The following is a 17769-nucleotide window of genomic DNA, read 5'->3' as shown; positions in this document are numbered from 1 at the left end:
CTTATTCCTGACTCTGCATGAACCATGTATGGTTCCCTCGTAGAACCTGGAATGTGCCCTGCATAAGGCAAGCACCTTACCCACAGTTTTATCTCCTGTGTCCTAAGTGTTTGAGATTTTTTTACTGTCTTGCAAACTAGAAAGTTGTAGCTTTATACTGGTAGAATATTTAAGACTTCTGGGTCTGAGACAAAGAAAAATTTCTTTTTTGCAGCAATAGAAGCTAGACTATCAGCCTTTTGGTGTGTAGGAGTTAGGCTGTCAATCTTTTTGTGTGTATGGGGGTATAATTTCCTAAATGCAAATTAGTGATGTAAACAAGATAACAAGATGAAAGGTTTAAATTACTTAGAACTAAGTTTAAATATTGTTATATTGAAGTGTTCAATTTATAATTTAAGAAACTTCTGAAATTTTATGTTATTGAAAATAAAATAGGAACTTTAATTTAGATCACTTTGCCATTTTGAAGCACTTAGGGGAAACTCATAAAATTTTGAATAGAAAAGTAAAAAAGGCCCTCCCGTTGTTCATCAATTTGCTCAAGCGGGCCCAGTAACATCTCCATTGGAGATTTTTGTTGTTACTGTGTTTGACATATCGAATACATCATGGGTGGCTTGCCAGGCTCTGCCGTGTGGGCGAGATACTCTCGGTAGCTTGCCGGGCTCTCCGAGAGGGGCGGAGGAATCGAACTCGGGTCGGCCATGTTGGCTGCGTGCAAGGCAAACGCCCTACCGCTGTGCTACGAATTTAAGCTTTTAACTAATTAACAATATTTCTTAGCTGTTTAACCCATATGGGGATAATGTGTTGGTTTTGTTTTTTATGGCCATACCTACTAGTATTCAGAGGCTACTTCTGCTCTGTGCTCAGAAGTTACCTCAGGGTTGTGCTCAAGGGACCATATGTGGTCCTGGAGATTTCAAGCCATTCAGGAGCATGCAAAGTAAAAGTTTATTACACCAAACCAAAGTGAACCATTCTGAGAGAACCACCGGCTCCAATTTCCTGAAAGTAAACAAATGAAAACAATTAAACTTAATATCATGTGTAGATTAAATGAATTGACTTACTATTATCTTTAATATTTATATTCATATTTCTAAAGCAGTGAAAATATTAAGTAATTCATTTTTGACAATAAAAATAGTTTAAAATACATTGTATATGTGGAACCATGGCAACTATTTATCTTTCTGTTAACATTTTGACAGAATATTTATAAAAATCAGCCAGGGGAAATAACAAGTGAGTCATAAAAAGACATGGATGGTAGCATACAACACATATTAAATTTGGAGACTTCTGCATCTGAACTTTCCTACAATAAAAAGTTGCAAACTGTGGGTCATCATTTGTGATACTGCATATTTGATTTTATAATAGTAACTGTCCTAAAAGTTGTTATATAAATAAATTATATAAATTTAAAAAATTAAATTATATTCCTAGTGTTCACTAAGTATTTGATAGTGCCCTTTGATGTTATAGTTCATGGAAAAGATCATGGTTTTTAAGTATTTTGTCCCTAGTCCCTTTTTAATATTTTATGAAGCTGCAAAGAGATATGAGAAAGAACCTTATCTATTCTATTTCATTCTTTTATACCTTCTTCATGGAGAAGTTCTATAAAAAAGACCACACCTTCTACAAGATCATTGTTGGTGATTTTAATACCAAGATGGGACCGAGAAGATCGACCAAAGAACTTCACATCGGGACCCATGGCCTAGAGTGGAACGAACAGGATGAGAGATTGTCTGAGTTCATCAATGGACTAAGACTGTCTGTGGTAACTCACAGTTCCAGAAGGCCGAATCTAAACGTTGGACATGGGAGTCTTCCAGTGCCAGTGGACGTTCCACAATGAAATTGACCACATCATATTCAATCCACAGTTTTGCCTGACTGATGTTGCTGTTGTCCCAAAATTCCAAGTGGGATAGGACCACCGTCTCCTTCATGCAAAATTCTACTTCACAGAGTGGGGAGAAAGGGCTGCAAAGTTTTAAGAGAACTCCCAGAACAACCACCACCTGGGAGCTCTTTGGCACTATTGCTGCAACATGAGAAGATGCTGTCGTTGACAGCATTGACAAGGAATATGATCGAATGGTTCAGCACCTCCATGACTGCACGAGCAATGCCGAAAGTGGGAAAGCCACAAACAGATGCCTGTCTTTGGAAACTCTTGAGCTCATTCGCCAATGTGGTTTGGTGCGAGGCTCAGGCAATCACAAGCTAACTTCTGAGCTTGCAAAGCTGTACAGAGAAGTGATAAAGGAAGACCTCAAAGAGAGAAGAGCAGCAGTGTTGGCTGATATGGCAGAAGCCGGGAAAAATATTTGCAATGTCCGCCTGTTCTTCGTCAACTACAAGACCAGGATGACTGCTCTCCAACATCCTGATGGATCTATCACATCTTCCAGAAGGGCAATGGAGATGATTATCCACGACTTCTAATGGAATCTCTTCTATAGCCACGTCCACCTTCCCAGATTGGTATCTGCATTTGTGCCGCTTGGCTAATTCTGCAGGATGGGTATGTCATTCCCAGTGTTCTCCCTTCAGAAATCCAACACGCTATGTCATTGGTAAAGAAGGGTATAGCACCCGGTTCAGACAAGGTCAGACCCGAACACCTGAAGAATCTTCCGCTAGTATACGTTAATACACTTGCTCGGCTCTTCACAAACTACCTGTCTGAATGCAAGGTTCTGTCACAGTGGAAAACAGCAGGACCATTCTGTTGTACAAGAAGGGAGACATCCACAACATTGGTAACTATTGCCCAATCTACCTTTTGTCCATGGTCTAGAAGTTATTCACTCGAGTCATCCTGAATAGGATTGGCAGAACACTAGATGAAGGGCAACCATGCAAACAAGCCAGGTTCTGAAAAGGATTCAGCACGATTGACCATATCCACACGGTGACCAAGCTCACTGAGGTTTTGCGTGAGTTCCAAGATGCTGCTCTGTCTAACTTTCATTGATTTAAAGAAGGCTTTTGATTCTGTTGAGACTGAAGTAGTTATTGAAGCCCTAGCCAAACAGTGAGTTCAAACTCAGTACATCAGGATCCTCTGAGAGTTGTATTACTGTACTATACACCACCAGGATCTCACCATTCTACAAGGAAGTGATCATACATGTCAAGAGAGGGGTTCACGTTGCTGGCGCGGATGTGGCGAGAAAGGGACACTCCTTCACTGTTGGTGGGAATGCCGACTGGTTCAGCCCTTTTGGAAAACAGTATGGACGTTCCTCAAAAAATTAGAAATTGAGCTCCCATTTGACCCAGCGATACCACTCCTGGGAATATATCCCAGAGAGGCAAAAATGTGTAGCCGAAGTGACATCTGCACTTGTTTGTTCATTGCAGCACTCTTTACAGTAGCCAGAAACTGGAAGAGACCTGAGTGCCCAAGAACAGATGACTGGTTAAAGAAACTTTGGTACATCTACACAATGGAGTACTATGTGGCTCTTAGAAAAGATGAAGTCATGAACTTTACATACAAGTGGTACAATATGGAAAGTATCATGCTAAGCGAAATGAGTCAGAAAGAGAGGGATAGACATAGAAAGATAGCATTCATCTGGGGGATATAAAATAATAAAATATGAGATTAATACCCAAGAATAGCTGAGAGCAACACCAGGAGAATTACTCCATAACTTAGAGGCCAGCTGGGTATTCTAGGGGAAAGGACAATTCAGATAGAAAGGGGAACACCAAGTGGAAGGTGTTTGGAGGATCCTCCCAGGAGGGGAGATGCAGGTTGAAAGTAGACTGGACTGAACATGTTCACCACTCAATGCCTCATTGGCTGATCACAACACCCAGGAGGAGAGAGAAAACAAAAGGGAATGCCGTGCTACAGTGGCAGGGGGGGATGGGGGGATGGGAGGATGGGGGGGAGGGATATTATCCTGGTGGTGGAAAATGGGCACTGGTGGAGGGATGGGTATATGATCGTGGTATGACCGAGATCCAAGCACAAAAATTTGTAAATCTACAACTGTACCTCATGGTGTTTCACTAATAAAAAAAAAAAAGAGAGGGGTTCAGCAGGGTGATATCATTTCACTGAAACTCTTCCATGCCACCCTCAGAACGTTACGTGATGACTGGAATGGGAAGGGATGGGAGTGGAGATATATGGCCAGCAACTACACCACCTCTGCTTCGCTGATGACATCGTTCTAATAACACCAAACATTAGCCACGCGGCACAAATGCTGACCAACTTTGACTGTGAGTGTGGAAAGGTTGGACTACAGCTGAATTTCACCAAGACAATGTTCATGAAAAACAAACTAGTTCCTGACGTTCTATTTGCTCTCAACGGAATGTACATCTCCAATGCAGCAGCTATGTGTACCTGGGTCAAGAACTCAACATGACTAATGACTTGGCACCAGAACTGCGCAGGACGAAGAGAATGGTGTGGAATGCCTTCAAGAGTGTCAAAGAAGTTGTTAAGAGGATGAAGAACCTCCGGTACTGGGAACATCTTTTCGACTCCACCGTTCTTCCTGTACTAACATATGCCTCAGAGACCTGGGCCCTAAGAAAACAGGACGAGAATGCTACTTGGGTATCCCAAAGAGGAACTTAAAGAGCTATGCTTGGAATATCACATTTCACTCAAGTGAGAGAAGGAATCAGCAGTTCCAACCTCCATCGATGATCAAGAATCAAGGACACTGTCTAGAGTGCCAAGGCATCGAAAATCAAATGGGCTGAACACTAATGCGATTTAGAGATGACTGCTGGACTAGAGCTGTTACCAACTTGATTCCATGGGACATCAAAAGGATGTGTGGCCACCCACCTACAAGATGGTCAGACTTCATCAAATCCCTGAACAAACCATTTGAGGCTCTTTGTGTTCCTGGAGTGAGCAGATGCCATTGGGCTACACTAGCATGTAATAGGGATGAATGGAGACATTACTGGCGCCCACTTGAGCAAATCGATTTTCAATGGGATGACAAATGATACAAGTATGATAATACCTTCTCCCTTAACTCTTCAGGTATAGAAAACTTAAAAAAAATCTTCTTTAGTTTTTGGGTCACATCCAGTGGTTCTCAGGGTTTACTCTTTGTATCATTGTTGGTGAACTTATGGGACCATATGGTGTGCTGGCCCCAGATTGGCCACCTGTAAGACAAATGCCCTACCTGCTGTACTATCACTCTGGCCCCAGAAAAATAAAGGATTTTATGAAAGATCTGACATTAACTGTGTTTAAAGGTAAGACTAAAGATAAATTTTATTACTGAACAAACAATAAAATGAGGCATTTTTTAAAGTTTGGAGATAAGATACTTAGAGTTGAAATATTATAGAAGGAAAATGAAGACATGAATGATGGTTAATACTTAAACTAATAATATAATAGGAGACATTTATTAAAATTTATTTTAAAGTTATTCCTTGTTTTATTTTAAAGGTTATATTTACAGGGGATGGAAATAATTGCCTTGAATATTTGAAACCCTAAGTTTGATACCAGGCACTGTAAGAACAATAAAAAACCATGACATTATTAGTAAAAGAAGCTTTTCAGAAAGTCATTAAATTATGCATATTTTTTAAATTTTTGGGTCACACCTGATGATGCTCAGTTCTTACTCCTGACTCTGTGTTCAGGGGTCACTCCTGGCAGGCTCAGGGGATCATATGGGATTCTGGCAATTGAACCTGGGTCAGCTGCATGCAAGGCAAATGCCTTATCCTTTGTGTTATTGCTCTGGCCCAAACTTATGCAATTTTAAGCAGTTATATCTAAAAATGCACGTGGGTTGGCAAGTAAGGGAAATGTGTATATGCATGCTTGTGTTTGTGATTACATAAAACTTAAAAGAAAACATGAGAGAACAGGTGATAAGAAAGAGGAGTAATTAAGTGTATCTGGGGCTTGTGTTTGCAAATTCAGGGTTTTTATATAACATTCAGTTTAAAAATAAATATAACATTATAAGCTGGTATTAAAAAAAAATCTACAAATCATGTAGATTACTATACCAAAGTCTGTTTTCCACAGTATAGAATGGTTATCAAAAAACTTGGATTTAGGGGTCAGCATGTGGCTTAAATGGCAGAAGTGCATACCGTGCATGTGCAAGGAATTGTGTTTCCCCTCTGGCATGTAATGGCTCTTGAGCCGCCCAGGTGGGTGTGGCTCACTACCACCACATCAAATACCTCAATTTAGCGTTTGGATTGTTCTCTGAATGGCGGAGATCCTAGATAAATTTTTTTTTTATAACTGGATAAAATAATTTTAGAAGGTCCGATTTTGTATCTGAAAAGTATCCCCTGGTCCAGCCATACTCTTTATGTTTTGTGATATTTAATTCTTAATATGCTTCTTCTTGGGCTGGAGCAATAGCACAGCAGGTAAGGCGTTTGCCTTGTACATGGCCAACATGGCCGACCTGGGTTCAATTCCTCCGCCCCTCTTGGAGAGCCTGGCAAGCTACTGAGAGTATCTCGCTTGCACGGCAAAGCCTCGCAAGCTACCTGTGATGTAGTCAATATGCCAAAAACAGTAACAAGTCTAACAATTTGTTGTGAAACGTTACTGGTGCCCACTCGAGCAAATCGATGAACAACGGGAGGACAGTGCTACAGTGCTATGCTTCTTACATTAAGAACTGTACTTAAAAAGGTAGGAATTGAGAAATTAAGTTCTGAAGGATTCCCTAGCATCCTGAAATTCATATGGATAAGTAACTTTCCCATCCTGAATAGTTGAAGCAATTCTCAGGAAGATGAGAGCTCCCAACATCAACTATATTATAGAGTGGTAGTAATGCAAACAGTGTGGTATTGGACTAAAGCAAGACTCTAAGATAAATGGAACACATTGGAAAATTCAGGGACAGATCAAGGAAATGCAAATCAAAGCAACAAGACTAAATGTAAGAGAAAGAGTAGAAATAAATCAATAGAATATTCTGGGATCAAAGTAGAAGGAATATGAAAGGTGAGTGACACCTTACAACATAAGGTGACTTCAGATGTTAAATTTTGGGAATTATCAAAAGAACATATAAGTCAGTATGAAGAAAGACAATAAGTTCTGAGCAATGTCAGATGTGGCCCAAAACAAAAATCAGAAAAAACAAGAAAAAAGAAAATGAAGATTAAAAAAACCAACAACAACAAAGGGACTGAACGTAAAGCATGTATGAGTCAGTGCTAATCTGAACTTAAAGTATGTTAATATTTGATCTGAACTGTTTGTGGCCAATTATAATAATTGTTTGGCACTTCAGTTGTAAAAGTACACAACTGACGCGCAGCTAGAAACAGCCCCGAGACAGCCGGTTTTCAACCCCTGAGCCGCGTGGGACGGGCACAGAGGCCCAGCTCTGGGCAACAAAGCTGAACGGCTCCAATTCCAACAGGTACAGCCCGCCCCCAAGGGCCTGGGTTCCTCTCTAGGCACGCGCAGCTAGAAACAGCCCCGAGACAGCCGGTTTTCAACCCCTGAGCCGCGTGGGACGGGCACAGAGGCCCAGCTCTGGGCAACAAAGCTGAACGGCTCCAATTCCAACAGGTACAGCCCGCCCCCAAGGGCCTGGGTTCCTCTCTGGGCACGCGCAGCTAGAAACAGCCCCGAGACAGCCGGTTTTCAACCCCTGAGCCGCGTGGGACGGGCACAGAGGCCCAGCTCTGGGCAACAAAGCTGAACGGCTCCAATTCCAACAGGTACAGCCCGCCCCCAAGGGCCTGGGTTCCTCTCTGGGCACGCGCAGCTAGAAACAGCCCCGAGACAGCCGGTTTTCAACCCCTGAGCCGCGTGGGACGGGCACAGAGGCCCAGCTCTGGGCAACAAAGCTGAACGGCTCCAATTCCAACAGGTACAGCCCGCCCCCAAGGGCCCGGGTTCCTCTCTGGGCACGCGCAGCTAGAAACAGCCCCGAGACAGCCGGTTTTCAACCCCTGAGCCGCGTGGGACGGGCACAGAGGCCCAGCTCTGGGCAACAAAGCTGAACGGCTCCAATTCCAACAGGTACAGCCCGCCCCCAAGGGCCTGGGTTCCTCTCTGGGCACGCGCAGCTAGAAACAGCCCCGAGACAGCCGGTTTTCAACCCCTGAGCCGCGTGGGACGGACACAGAGGCCCAGCTCTGGGCAACAAAGCTGAACGGCTCCAATTCCAACAGGTACAGCCCGCCCCCAAGGGCCTGGGTTCCTCTCTGGGCACGCGCAGCTAGAAACAGCCCCGAGACAGCCGGTTTTCAACCCCTGAGCCGCGTGGGACGGGCACAGAGGCCCAGCTCTGGGCAACAAAGCTGAACGGCTCCAATTCCAACAGGTACAGCCCGCCCCCAAGGGCCCGGGTTCCTCTCTGGGCACGCGCAGCTAGAAACAGCCCCGAGACAGCCGGTTTTCAACCCCTGAGCCGCGTGGGACAGGCACAGAGGCCCAGCTCTGGGCAACAAAGCTGAACGGCTCCAATTCCAACAGGTACAGCCCGCCCCCAAGGGCCTGGGTTCCTCTCTGGGCACGCGCAGCTAGAAACAGCCCCGAGACAGCCGGTTTTCAACCCCTGAGCCGCGTGGGACGGACACAGAGGCCCAGCTCTGGGCAACAAAGCTGAACGGCTCCAATTCCAACAGGTACAGCCCGCCCCCAAGGGCCCGGGTTCCTCTCTGGGCACGCGCAGCTAGAAACAGCCCCGAGACAGCCGGTTTTCAACCCCTGAGCCGCGTGGGACGGGCACAGAGGCCCAGCTCTGGGCAACAAAGCTGAACGGCTCCAATTCCAACAGGTACAGCCCGCCCCCAAGGGCCTGGGTTCCTCTCTGGGCACGCGCAGCTAGAAACAGCCCCGAGACAGCCGGTTTTCAACCCCTGAGCCGCGTGGGACGGGCACAGAGGCCCAGCTCTGGGCAACAAAGCTGAACGGCTCCAATTCCAACAGGTACAGCCCGCCCCCAAGGGCCTGGGTTCCTCTCTGGGCACGCGCAGCTAGAAACAGCCCCGAGACAGCCGGTTTTCAACCCCTGAGCCGCGTGGGACGGACACAGAGGCCCAGCTCTGGGCAACAAAGCTGAACGGCTCCAATTCCAACAGGTACAGCCCGCCCCCAAGGGCCCGGGTTCCTCTCTGGGCACGCGCAGCTAGAAACAGCCCCGAGACAGCCGGTTTTCAACCCCTGAGCCGCGTGGGACGGGCACAGAGGCCCAGCTCTGGGCAACAAAGCTGAACGGCTCCAATTCCAACAGGTACAGCCCGCCCCCAAGGGCCTGGGTTCCTCTCTGGGCACGCGCAGCTAGAAACAGCCCCGAGACAGCCGGTTTTCAACCCCTGAGCCGCGTGGGACGGGCACAGAGGCCCAGCTCTGGGCAACAAAGCTGAACGGCTCCAATTCCAACAGGTACAGCCCGCCCCCAAGGGCCTGGGTTCCTCTCTGGGCACGCGCAGCTAGAAACAGCCCCGAGACAGCCGGTTTTCAACCCCTGAGCCGCGTGGGACGGACACAGAGGCCCAGCTCTGGGCAACAAAGCTGAACGGCTCCAATTCCAACAGGTACAGCCCGCCCCCAAGGGCCCGGGTTCCTCTCTGGGCACGCGCAGCTAGAAACAGCCCCGAGACAGCCGGTTTTCAACCCCTGAGCCGCGTGGGACGGGCACAGAGGCCCAGCTCTGGGCAACAAAGCTGAACGGCTCCAATTCCAACAGGTACAGCCCGCCCCCAAGGGCCTGGGTTCCTCTCTGGGCACGCGCAGCTAGAAACAGCCCCGAGACAGCCGGTTTTCAACCCCTGAGCCGCGTGGGACGGGCACAGAGGCCCAGCTCTGGGCAACAAAGCTGAACGGCTCCAATTCCAAACAGGAGACATTCCCAACTCCTCGCCCAGTGCCAGGGACTCTTTCCGGAGCCGCGGCCGCTAACGCGGCCGCGAAATATTTTCCCACTACATATGCCATAGGAACCATAAGCTAACTTCTTAGATGGAAACTTCTCTATTTTAGCTCAGCCACTAGAAATACAGTTGCCAATAACTCATAAGCCTATCTTAACTCACACTGCATATCAAGCAGAATAGTAACACTGAACGTGAAGGACTAAACCACACCTCTCACAATGGTAAAGCAACGCAAAAGCCCACCAAACATTCATATTGAAGAGTCTAGCCCAGATGACACCAACAGTACTGTAGTGTTAGACAACCTCTCTGACAAGGAATTCAGAAGGGAGCTACTTAGGATGCTTAGGGAATTAAAAGAAACAATGGAAAGCAATGCCAATAGAAGACAAGAGGATCTAAAGGCAGAAATGAGGAAAATGCAATCAGAAATGTCAGACCTGAAAAATCTCGTAGGCGAATTGAAAAGCTCAGTGGAAGGCCTCAGCAGCAGAGTAACAGCGGCTGAGAACAGAATCAGTGAGCTCGAAGATGAAGTTCAGAGACTCTCCCGAAAAGAGCAGAAAATGGAAAAGAGACTCACAATTCGGGAACAGATGGCAAGAGAAGATCGTGATGAAGCCAAGAGGGGTAACATAAGAATTATTGGAGTCCCAGAGGGACAGGAAGAAAACCTCGATGAAGAAGAAACTGTCAAAGACATCATTGCTACAACATTTCCAGAGCTGAAGAAAACTTGTGACCACATTCAGGAGGCCCGAAGGGTACCAGCTAGAAGAAATCCGAATAAAAATACCCCAAGACACATTCTGATCAAAATGACCAAAACCTTAGACAGAGACAAAATTCTGAAAGCAGCAAGATCGAAGAAAGAAATCTCTTACAAAGGAGCATCCTTAAAATTCACAGCTGATTTTTCTGATGAAACCCTCATGGCCCGAAAACAGTGGTGGGACATAGTAAAAAAACTCAATGAAATAAATGCCTCCCCCAAAATACTTTTCCCAGCAAGACTCTCATTCATAATAGAAGGAACAACACACAGTTTCACAGACAAACAACAGCTCAGGAACTTCATAGACTCAAAACCATGGTTACAAGAACAACTAAATGGGCTACTTTAAGGCAAGAAAGGCCCCTCAAATACACCCAATTTTAACATAACAATGGGACAAAATCCCATAACAATAATCTCTCTCAATGTCAATGGGCTAAACGCACCAATTAAAAGACATAGAGTGGCAGGATGGATTAGAAAATTGAACCCAACATTCTGCTGCCTGCAAGAAACGCATCTCAATAGTCAAAGCAAACACAGACTCAGAGTCAAAGGCTGGAAAACAATCCTACAGGCAAACAGCTCCCATAAAAAAGCTGGGGTAGCCATCCTTATATCAGACCACATTGATTTCAGAGTGAGGAAGGTCATAAGAGACAGTGAAGGCCATTACTTATTGATCAGAGGATCTGTACAACAGGAAGAACTTACAATAATAAATGTATATGCACCTAATGAGAGACCAGCAAAGTACTTAAAACAACTACTCATAGATTTGGAAAAAGACATCAATAGCAACACAATACTAGTGGGAGACTTCAACACTGCTTTGTCACCTCTTGATAGATCAACCAGACTCAAGCTTAGCAAGGACATACTTCAGTTGAGGGAAACAATGGAAGAAAGGGACTTAGTAGATATATACAGGACACTTCATCCACAAAAAGCTGAATACACATTCTTCTCAAGCGTACATGGAACATTCTCCAAGATAGACCACATGCTGAGCCACAAAACATGCCTCCATAAAATTAAGAAGGTAGAGATTGTATCAACAATCTTCTCAGACCATAATGCGCTGAAATTAGAAGTAAATCACACACAAAAACAGAAAACTAAATCAAACACCTGGAAATTAAACAGTGCACTATTGAACAATGAGTGGATTAGGCAGGAAATCAAAGAGGAAATCAAAAGATTCCTAGAAACGAATGAAAATGAGAACACGAGTTACCAAAACTTATGGGACACAGCAAAGGCTGTGTTAAGAGGAAAGTTTATAGCTCTACAAGCATTCCTCAGGAAGGAGGAGCGAGCACACATAAGTAACCTAACGTCACAGCTTAAGAGCTTGGAGAAGGACCAAAAAAAGGAGCACAACCCGAACAGGAGAAAGGAAATAATAAAACTCAGAGCAGAGATCAACGAGATGGAAACCCAAAAAACAATCCGAAAGATCAATGAAACCAAGAGCTGGTTCTTTGAGAAAATTAACAAGATCGATAAGCCTCTAGCAAAACTCACAAAGAAAGGGAGAGAGAAAACCCTAATAAACCGAATCAGAAATGAAAAGGGGGTCATTACAACAGAAACCACAGAAATTCAGAGGATCCTCAGGGAGTACTTTGAGAAGCTTTATGCCACGGAACATCAAAACCTCGAGGAAATGGATAAATTCCTAGACTCCTACAGACTCCCAAGGCTGAACCAAGAAGACCTGGAATACCTGAACAGACCTATCACCATCAAGGAAATTGAAATGGTAATAAAAAGTCTCCCCAAGCACAAAAGTCCTGGCCCGGATGGATTCACTAGTGAATTCTTCCAAATCTTTAAAGAGGACTTACTCCCAATACTCTTTAAGCTTTTCCACGAAATTGAAATATCAAAAACACTTCCAAACAGTTTCTACGAAGCAAATATCACACTGATACCAAAAGCAGACAGAGATACCACAAAGAAAGAGAATTACAGGCCGATATCCCTGATGAACACAGATGCAAAGATCCTCAACAAACTACTAGCAAATAGAATCCAACTACTCATCAAAAAGATCATACACCATGACCAAGTAGGATTCATCCCAGGGATGCAAGGATGGTTCAACATTCGGAAATCAATCAACATAATCCACCATATCAACAAAAGAAAAGATAAAAAGCATATGATCATATCAATAGATGCAGAGAAAGCATTTGATAAGATCCAGCACCCCTTTATGATGAAAACCCTAGCCAAAATGGGTATAGAGGGGACCTTCCTCAACATAATTAAAGCCATCTACCACAAGCCTACAGCAAGCATCATCCTCAATGGGGAAAAACTGAGAGCCTTCCCTCTAAGATCAGGGACGAGACAGGGATGCCCACTCTCTCCACTGCTGTTCAATATAGTACTGGAAGTACTTGCAATAGCGATTAGGCAGGAAAAAGATATTAAGGGCATTCAGGTAGGAAAGGAAGAAATCAAGCTCTCACTATTCGCAGATGATATGATACTCTACTTAGAGAACCCAATATCTTCCACCAAAAAACTCTTAGAAACAATAGACTCGTATAGTAAAGTTGCAGGTTATAAAATCAATACCCAAAAGTCCATGGCTTTCCTATACGCAAACAGTGAGAGAGAAGAAAGCAACATGAAAAAAACAATCCCATTCACAATTGTGCCCCAGAAAATCAAGTACCTAGGAATCAGCTTAACTAAGGAAGTAAAGGACCTGTACAAAGAAAACTACAAAACGCTACTTCAGGAAATAAAAGAGGACATGAGGAAATGGAAAGATATCCCCTGCTCATGGGTCGGGAGACTTAACATTGTCAAAATGGCAATACTACCGAAAGCATTGTATAAATTCAATGCAATCCCTATAAGGATACCCATGACATTCTTCAAAGAAATGGAGCAAACACTCTTGAAATTTATATGGAACAATAAGCCCCCACGAATAGCTAAAGCAATTCTTGGGAAAAAGAAAATGGGAGGAATCAACCTCCCGAACTTCAAACTGTACTACAAAGCAGTAATAATTAAAACAGCATGGTACTGGAACAAAGGCAGAACTGCAGACCAATGGAACAGGGTTGAATACACTGACATCTCTCCTCAATCATATGCTCATCTAATCTTTGATAAAGGTGCAAGTAATGTGAAGTGGAGTAAGGAAAGCCTCTTTAATAAATTGTGTTGGCATCACTGGACGGCTACATGCAAAAAAATAGGCTCAGAACTCTGCCTAACACCATGTACAAAGGTAAGATCAAAATGGATTAAAGACCTCAACATCAGACCAGAAACCATAAGGTACATTGAAGATAAAGTTGGCAAAACCCTCCATGACATTGAAGCTAATGGTATCTTCAAAAATGCCACGCCACTGGCCGAGCAAGTGAAAACAGAGATAGATAAATGGGACTATCTTAAACTAAGAAGCTTCTGCACCTCCAAGGAAACAGTGACCAAAATACAAAGACAGTCTACAGAATGGGAAAGGATATTCACCGAATACACATCTGACAAGGGGTTGATATCCAGGATATACAAAATACTGGTTAAACTCCACAAGAAGAAAACATCCAACCCCATCCAAAAATGGGGCAATGAAATGAACAGAAACTTTCTCAAAGAAGAAATCCGAATGGCAAAAAAGCACATGAGAAAATGCTCTACATCATTAATCATCAGGGAGATGCAGATCAAAACCACAATGAGATACCATCTCACACCTCAGAGACTGGCCCAAATTCAAAAGAACAAAAGCAACCGATGCTGGCGTGGATGTGGCGAGAAAGGGACACTCCTTCACTGTTGGTGGGAATGTCGACTGGTTCAGCCCTTCTGGAAAACCATATGGACGATTCTCAAAAAATTAGAAATTGAGCTCCCATTTGACCCAGCAATACCACTCCTGGGAATATATCCCAGAGAGGCAAAAATGTATAGTCGAAGTGACTTCTGCACTTGTTTGTTCATTGCAGCCCTCTTTACAATAGCCAGAAACTGGAAGAAACCTGAATGCCCAAGAACAGATGACTGGTTAAAGAAACTTTGGTACATCTACACAATGGAGTACTATGTAGCTCTTAGAAAAGATGAAGTCATGAAATTTACATACAAGTGGTACAATATGGAAAGTATCATGCTAAGCGAAATGAGTCAGAAAGAGAGGGATAGACATAGAAAGATTGCATTCATCTGGGGGATATAAAGTAACAAAGTATGAGATTAATACCCAAGAATAGCTGAGATCAGCACCAGGAGGATTACTCCATAACTTAGAGGCCAGCCGGGTATCCTAGAGGAAAGGGCTATTCAGATAGAGAAGGGAGCACCAAATAAAGGATGTTTGGAGGATCCTCCCAGGAGGGGAGATGCATGTCGAAAGTAGACTATGGACTGAACATGTTTGCCACTCAATGCCTCTTTTGCAGACCACAACACCCAAAAGGAGAGAGAGAACACAGGGGATTGCCCTGCCACAGAGACGGGGGGATGGGGGGATGGGGGTGGGAGGGATATTATCCATGGTGGTGGAAAATGGGCACTGGTGGAGGGATGGGTATCTGATCATTGTATAATTGAAACCAAAGCACAAAAAATTGTAAATCTACAACTTTAAAAAAAATAAAATAAAATAAAGGGAAAAAAAAAATAAAAAAAAAAAAAAAAAAAAAAAAAAAAAGTACACAACTAAAGTTTCTCTTATTCCGCATAAAATCTTAGAGAAAAATCCTTGGAAATTTCTTTACTGAATCTCGTACACTTGTGATTTCAAGTTGATGCATCTGTGGAATATTATTTACAGAGTACACAGCTGTTTGCTGTAACAGGTGTTCTAAAAACCGATTTTTAATTATATAAAATTCAGGGATAAATTTATTTTTTTATTTAGGTTTTGGGTGATTTTAAGGAATGCGCCCGCAGGAGGGGTGTGTGTTCACAGGCTCTCTGGGTGGCTCTCTCTCACTTCCTGCGTTCGGTGCTCTTGAGTCACTGTGTATGGACAGGATAGGGACAGCTGAAGGTGATGGGCAGGTGAAGGAAGAATTAAGACCAGACTGGTTGCTGATTAGTTACCGTTTATTCAATCTCTCCTCTTTCCATTCTCACACATTTTTCTTTCCTTGCCTCTCATTCCTTGATCCCCGCTCATCTTTCCGAGCTGCCTCTTGTAGCCTGGGCGCACCCTGTCCTCTCTTGATTCTGACCTCTCTTGATTCTGACCCCTACTTGCTTCTCTCTCCACCCCTATTTATCTCTCTCTACCTTGCCCTCCGGCCATTCTCCACCCAGTCTGGAAGCAAGAACAACATAAGGAAGCCCTTCTTAACAGCCCACAGGCAAAAATACCTCTTAAGGTGTTTTTCACCTTTAGTTATTTTTGTATGGACACGGTAAAATACATTGAAGCTTGTAGGGAGCTCTCCTGGGAACATCTTGCCACAGACTCAGATTATAGAACTCAGGTCAGATTAGAGTTTTCATGAAATAGTTAAAGCCTGGGCTGGAGAGATAGCACAGCGGTAGGGCGTTTGCCTTGCACGCAGCCAACATGGCCGACCGGAGTTCGGATTCCTCCGCCCCTCTTGGAGAGCCCGGCAAGCTACCGGGAGTCTCTCGCCCACACGGCAGAGTGTGCCAAGCTATCAGTGATGTATTCGATATGCCAAACACAGTAACAACAAAGTCTCCAATGGAGATGTTACGCTCCAGCAAATCAATGAACAACGGGAGGACAGTGACAGTTAAAGCCTAAAATACCACCAGGTAAATAGGTACAATTTAGTTAGAGTGAAGAGAATTAAGAAAATTTAAGGGAGAAAATATGAAGAAGCCAAATCTGAATGTACTCTGTACTGAGGAGTACATTATTTTATCCTGAGAAAGGGAATATTGAAAAGACTAGTAAAATATGGCATATTCAGTATCAATAAGATGTTAGATCATTACTTAAAATGTATAAAATCCCTTTGCAAGCTAGGAATAAACAAATCTCCCTTAAGGCATTACCCTCCCCAACCACAAACTCTACTACAAAGTGGTAATAATTAAAACCATGGTACTGGAACAAAGCCAGGGTCGCAGACCTATGGAACAAGGTGGAATATCCGTACACACAACCCCAAATGTAAGAACATCTAATCTTTGATAAGGGAGCAAGAAATGTGAAGTGGAACAAGGAAAGCCTCGTCAACAAATGGTGCTGGCATAACTAGACAACCACATGCAAAAAAATGGGCTTATACCTCGACCTAACACCATGCACAAAAGTCAGATCAAAATGGATTAAAGATCTCAACATCAGGCCAAAGTCCGTAAGGTACATTGAAGACAAGGTTGGCAAAACCCTCCACGGTATCTTCAGAGACAATGCTCCACTGACCAACCAAGTGGAAACAAAGATAAACAAATGGGACTATTTTAAATTAAGAAGCCTCTGCACCTCAAAAGATACAGTGACCAGAATACAAAGACAATCTACAGAATGGGAAAGGATATTTACCCAATACCCATCTGAAAAGGGGTTAATATCAAGCATATACAAAGTACTGGTTGAACTCTACAAGAAGAAAACATCTAACCCCATCAAAAACTGGGGCGATGAAATGAATAGAAACTTTCCTAAAGAAGAAATCCGAATGGCTAAAAGGCACATGAGAAAATGCTCTACATCACTAATCATCAGGGAGATGCAGATCAAAACAACAATGAGATATCATCGCACACCACAGAGACTGGCTCACATCCAAAAGAACAAAAGCAATCGGTGTTAGCATGGATGTGGCGAGAAAGGAACTCTCCTTCATTGCTGGTGGGAATACCAACTGGTTCAGCCCTTTTGGAAAACAGTATGGACGATTCTCAAAAAATTAGAAATTGAGCTCCCATTTGACCCAGCAATACCACTCCTGAGAATATATCCCAGAGAGGCAAAAACGTAGTCGAAATGACATTTGCATGTCTATGTTCATTGCTGCACTATTCACAATAGCCAAATTCTGGAAATAACCCGAGTGCCTGAGAACAGATGACTGATTAAAGAAACTTTGGTACATTTACACAATGGAGTACTATGCAGCTGTTAGAAAAGTTGG

The 17769-nt window shown here is 43.8% G+C and overlaps 1 protein-coding gene across 1 annotated transcript in view; it reads right to left on the bottom strand.

The window, feature by feature from the left end:
* Nucleotides 1–707: 707 nt before the first annotated feature.
* Nucleotides 708–17769, bottom strand: part of WDPCP (WD repeat containing planar cell polarity effector) — a 377262-nt gene continuing 360200 nt past the window's right edge. The window contains exon 18 of the mRNA XM_056127073.1: nt 708–1011. Within this exon, the coding sequence (XP_055983048.1) occupies nt 961–1011 (51 nt within the window). The 3' untranslated portion in view covers nt 708–960. The remainder of the gene's footprint in view (nt 1012–17769) is intronic.

Source organism: Sorex fumeus, unplaced genomic scaffold (assembly GCF_029834395.1).
Source record: "Sorex fumeus unplaced genomic scaffold, SorFum_2.1 ptg000006l, whole genome shotgun sequence".
Taxonomy (NCBI): domain Eukaryota; kingdom Metazoa; phylum Chordata; class Mammalia; order Eulipotyphla; family Soricidae; genus Sorex; species Sorex fumeus.
The sequence above is the reverse complement of the archived record's forward strand: the minus strand, read 5'-3'. Positions and strand labels throughout refer to the sequence as shown.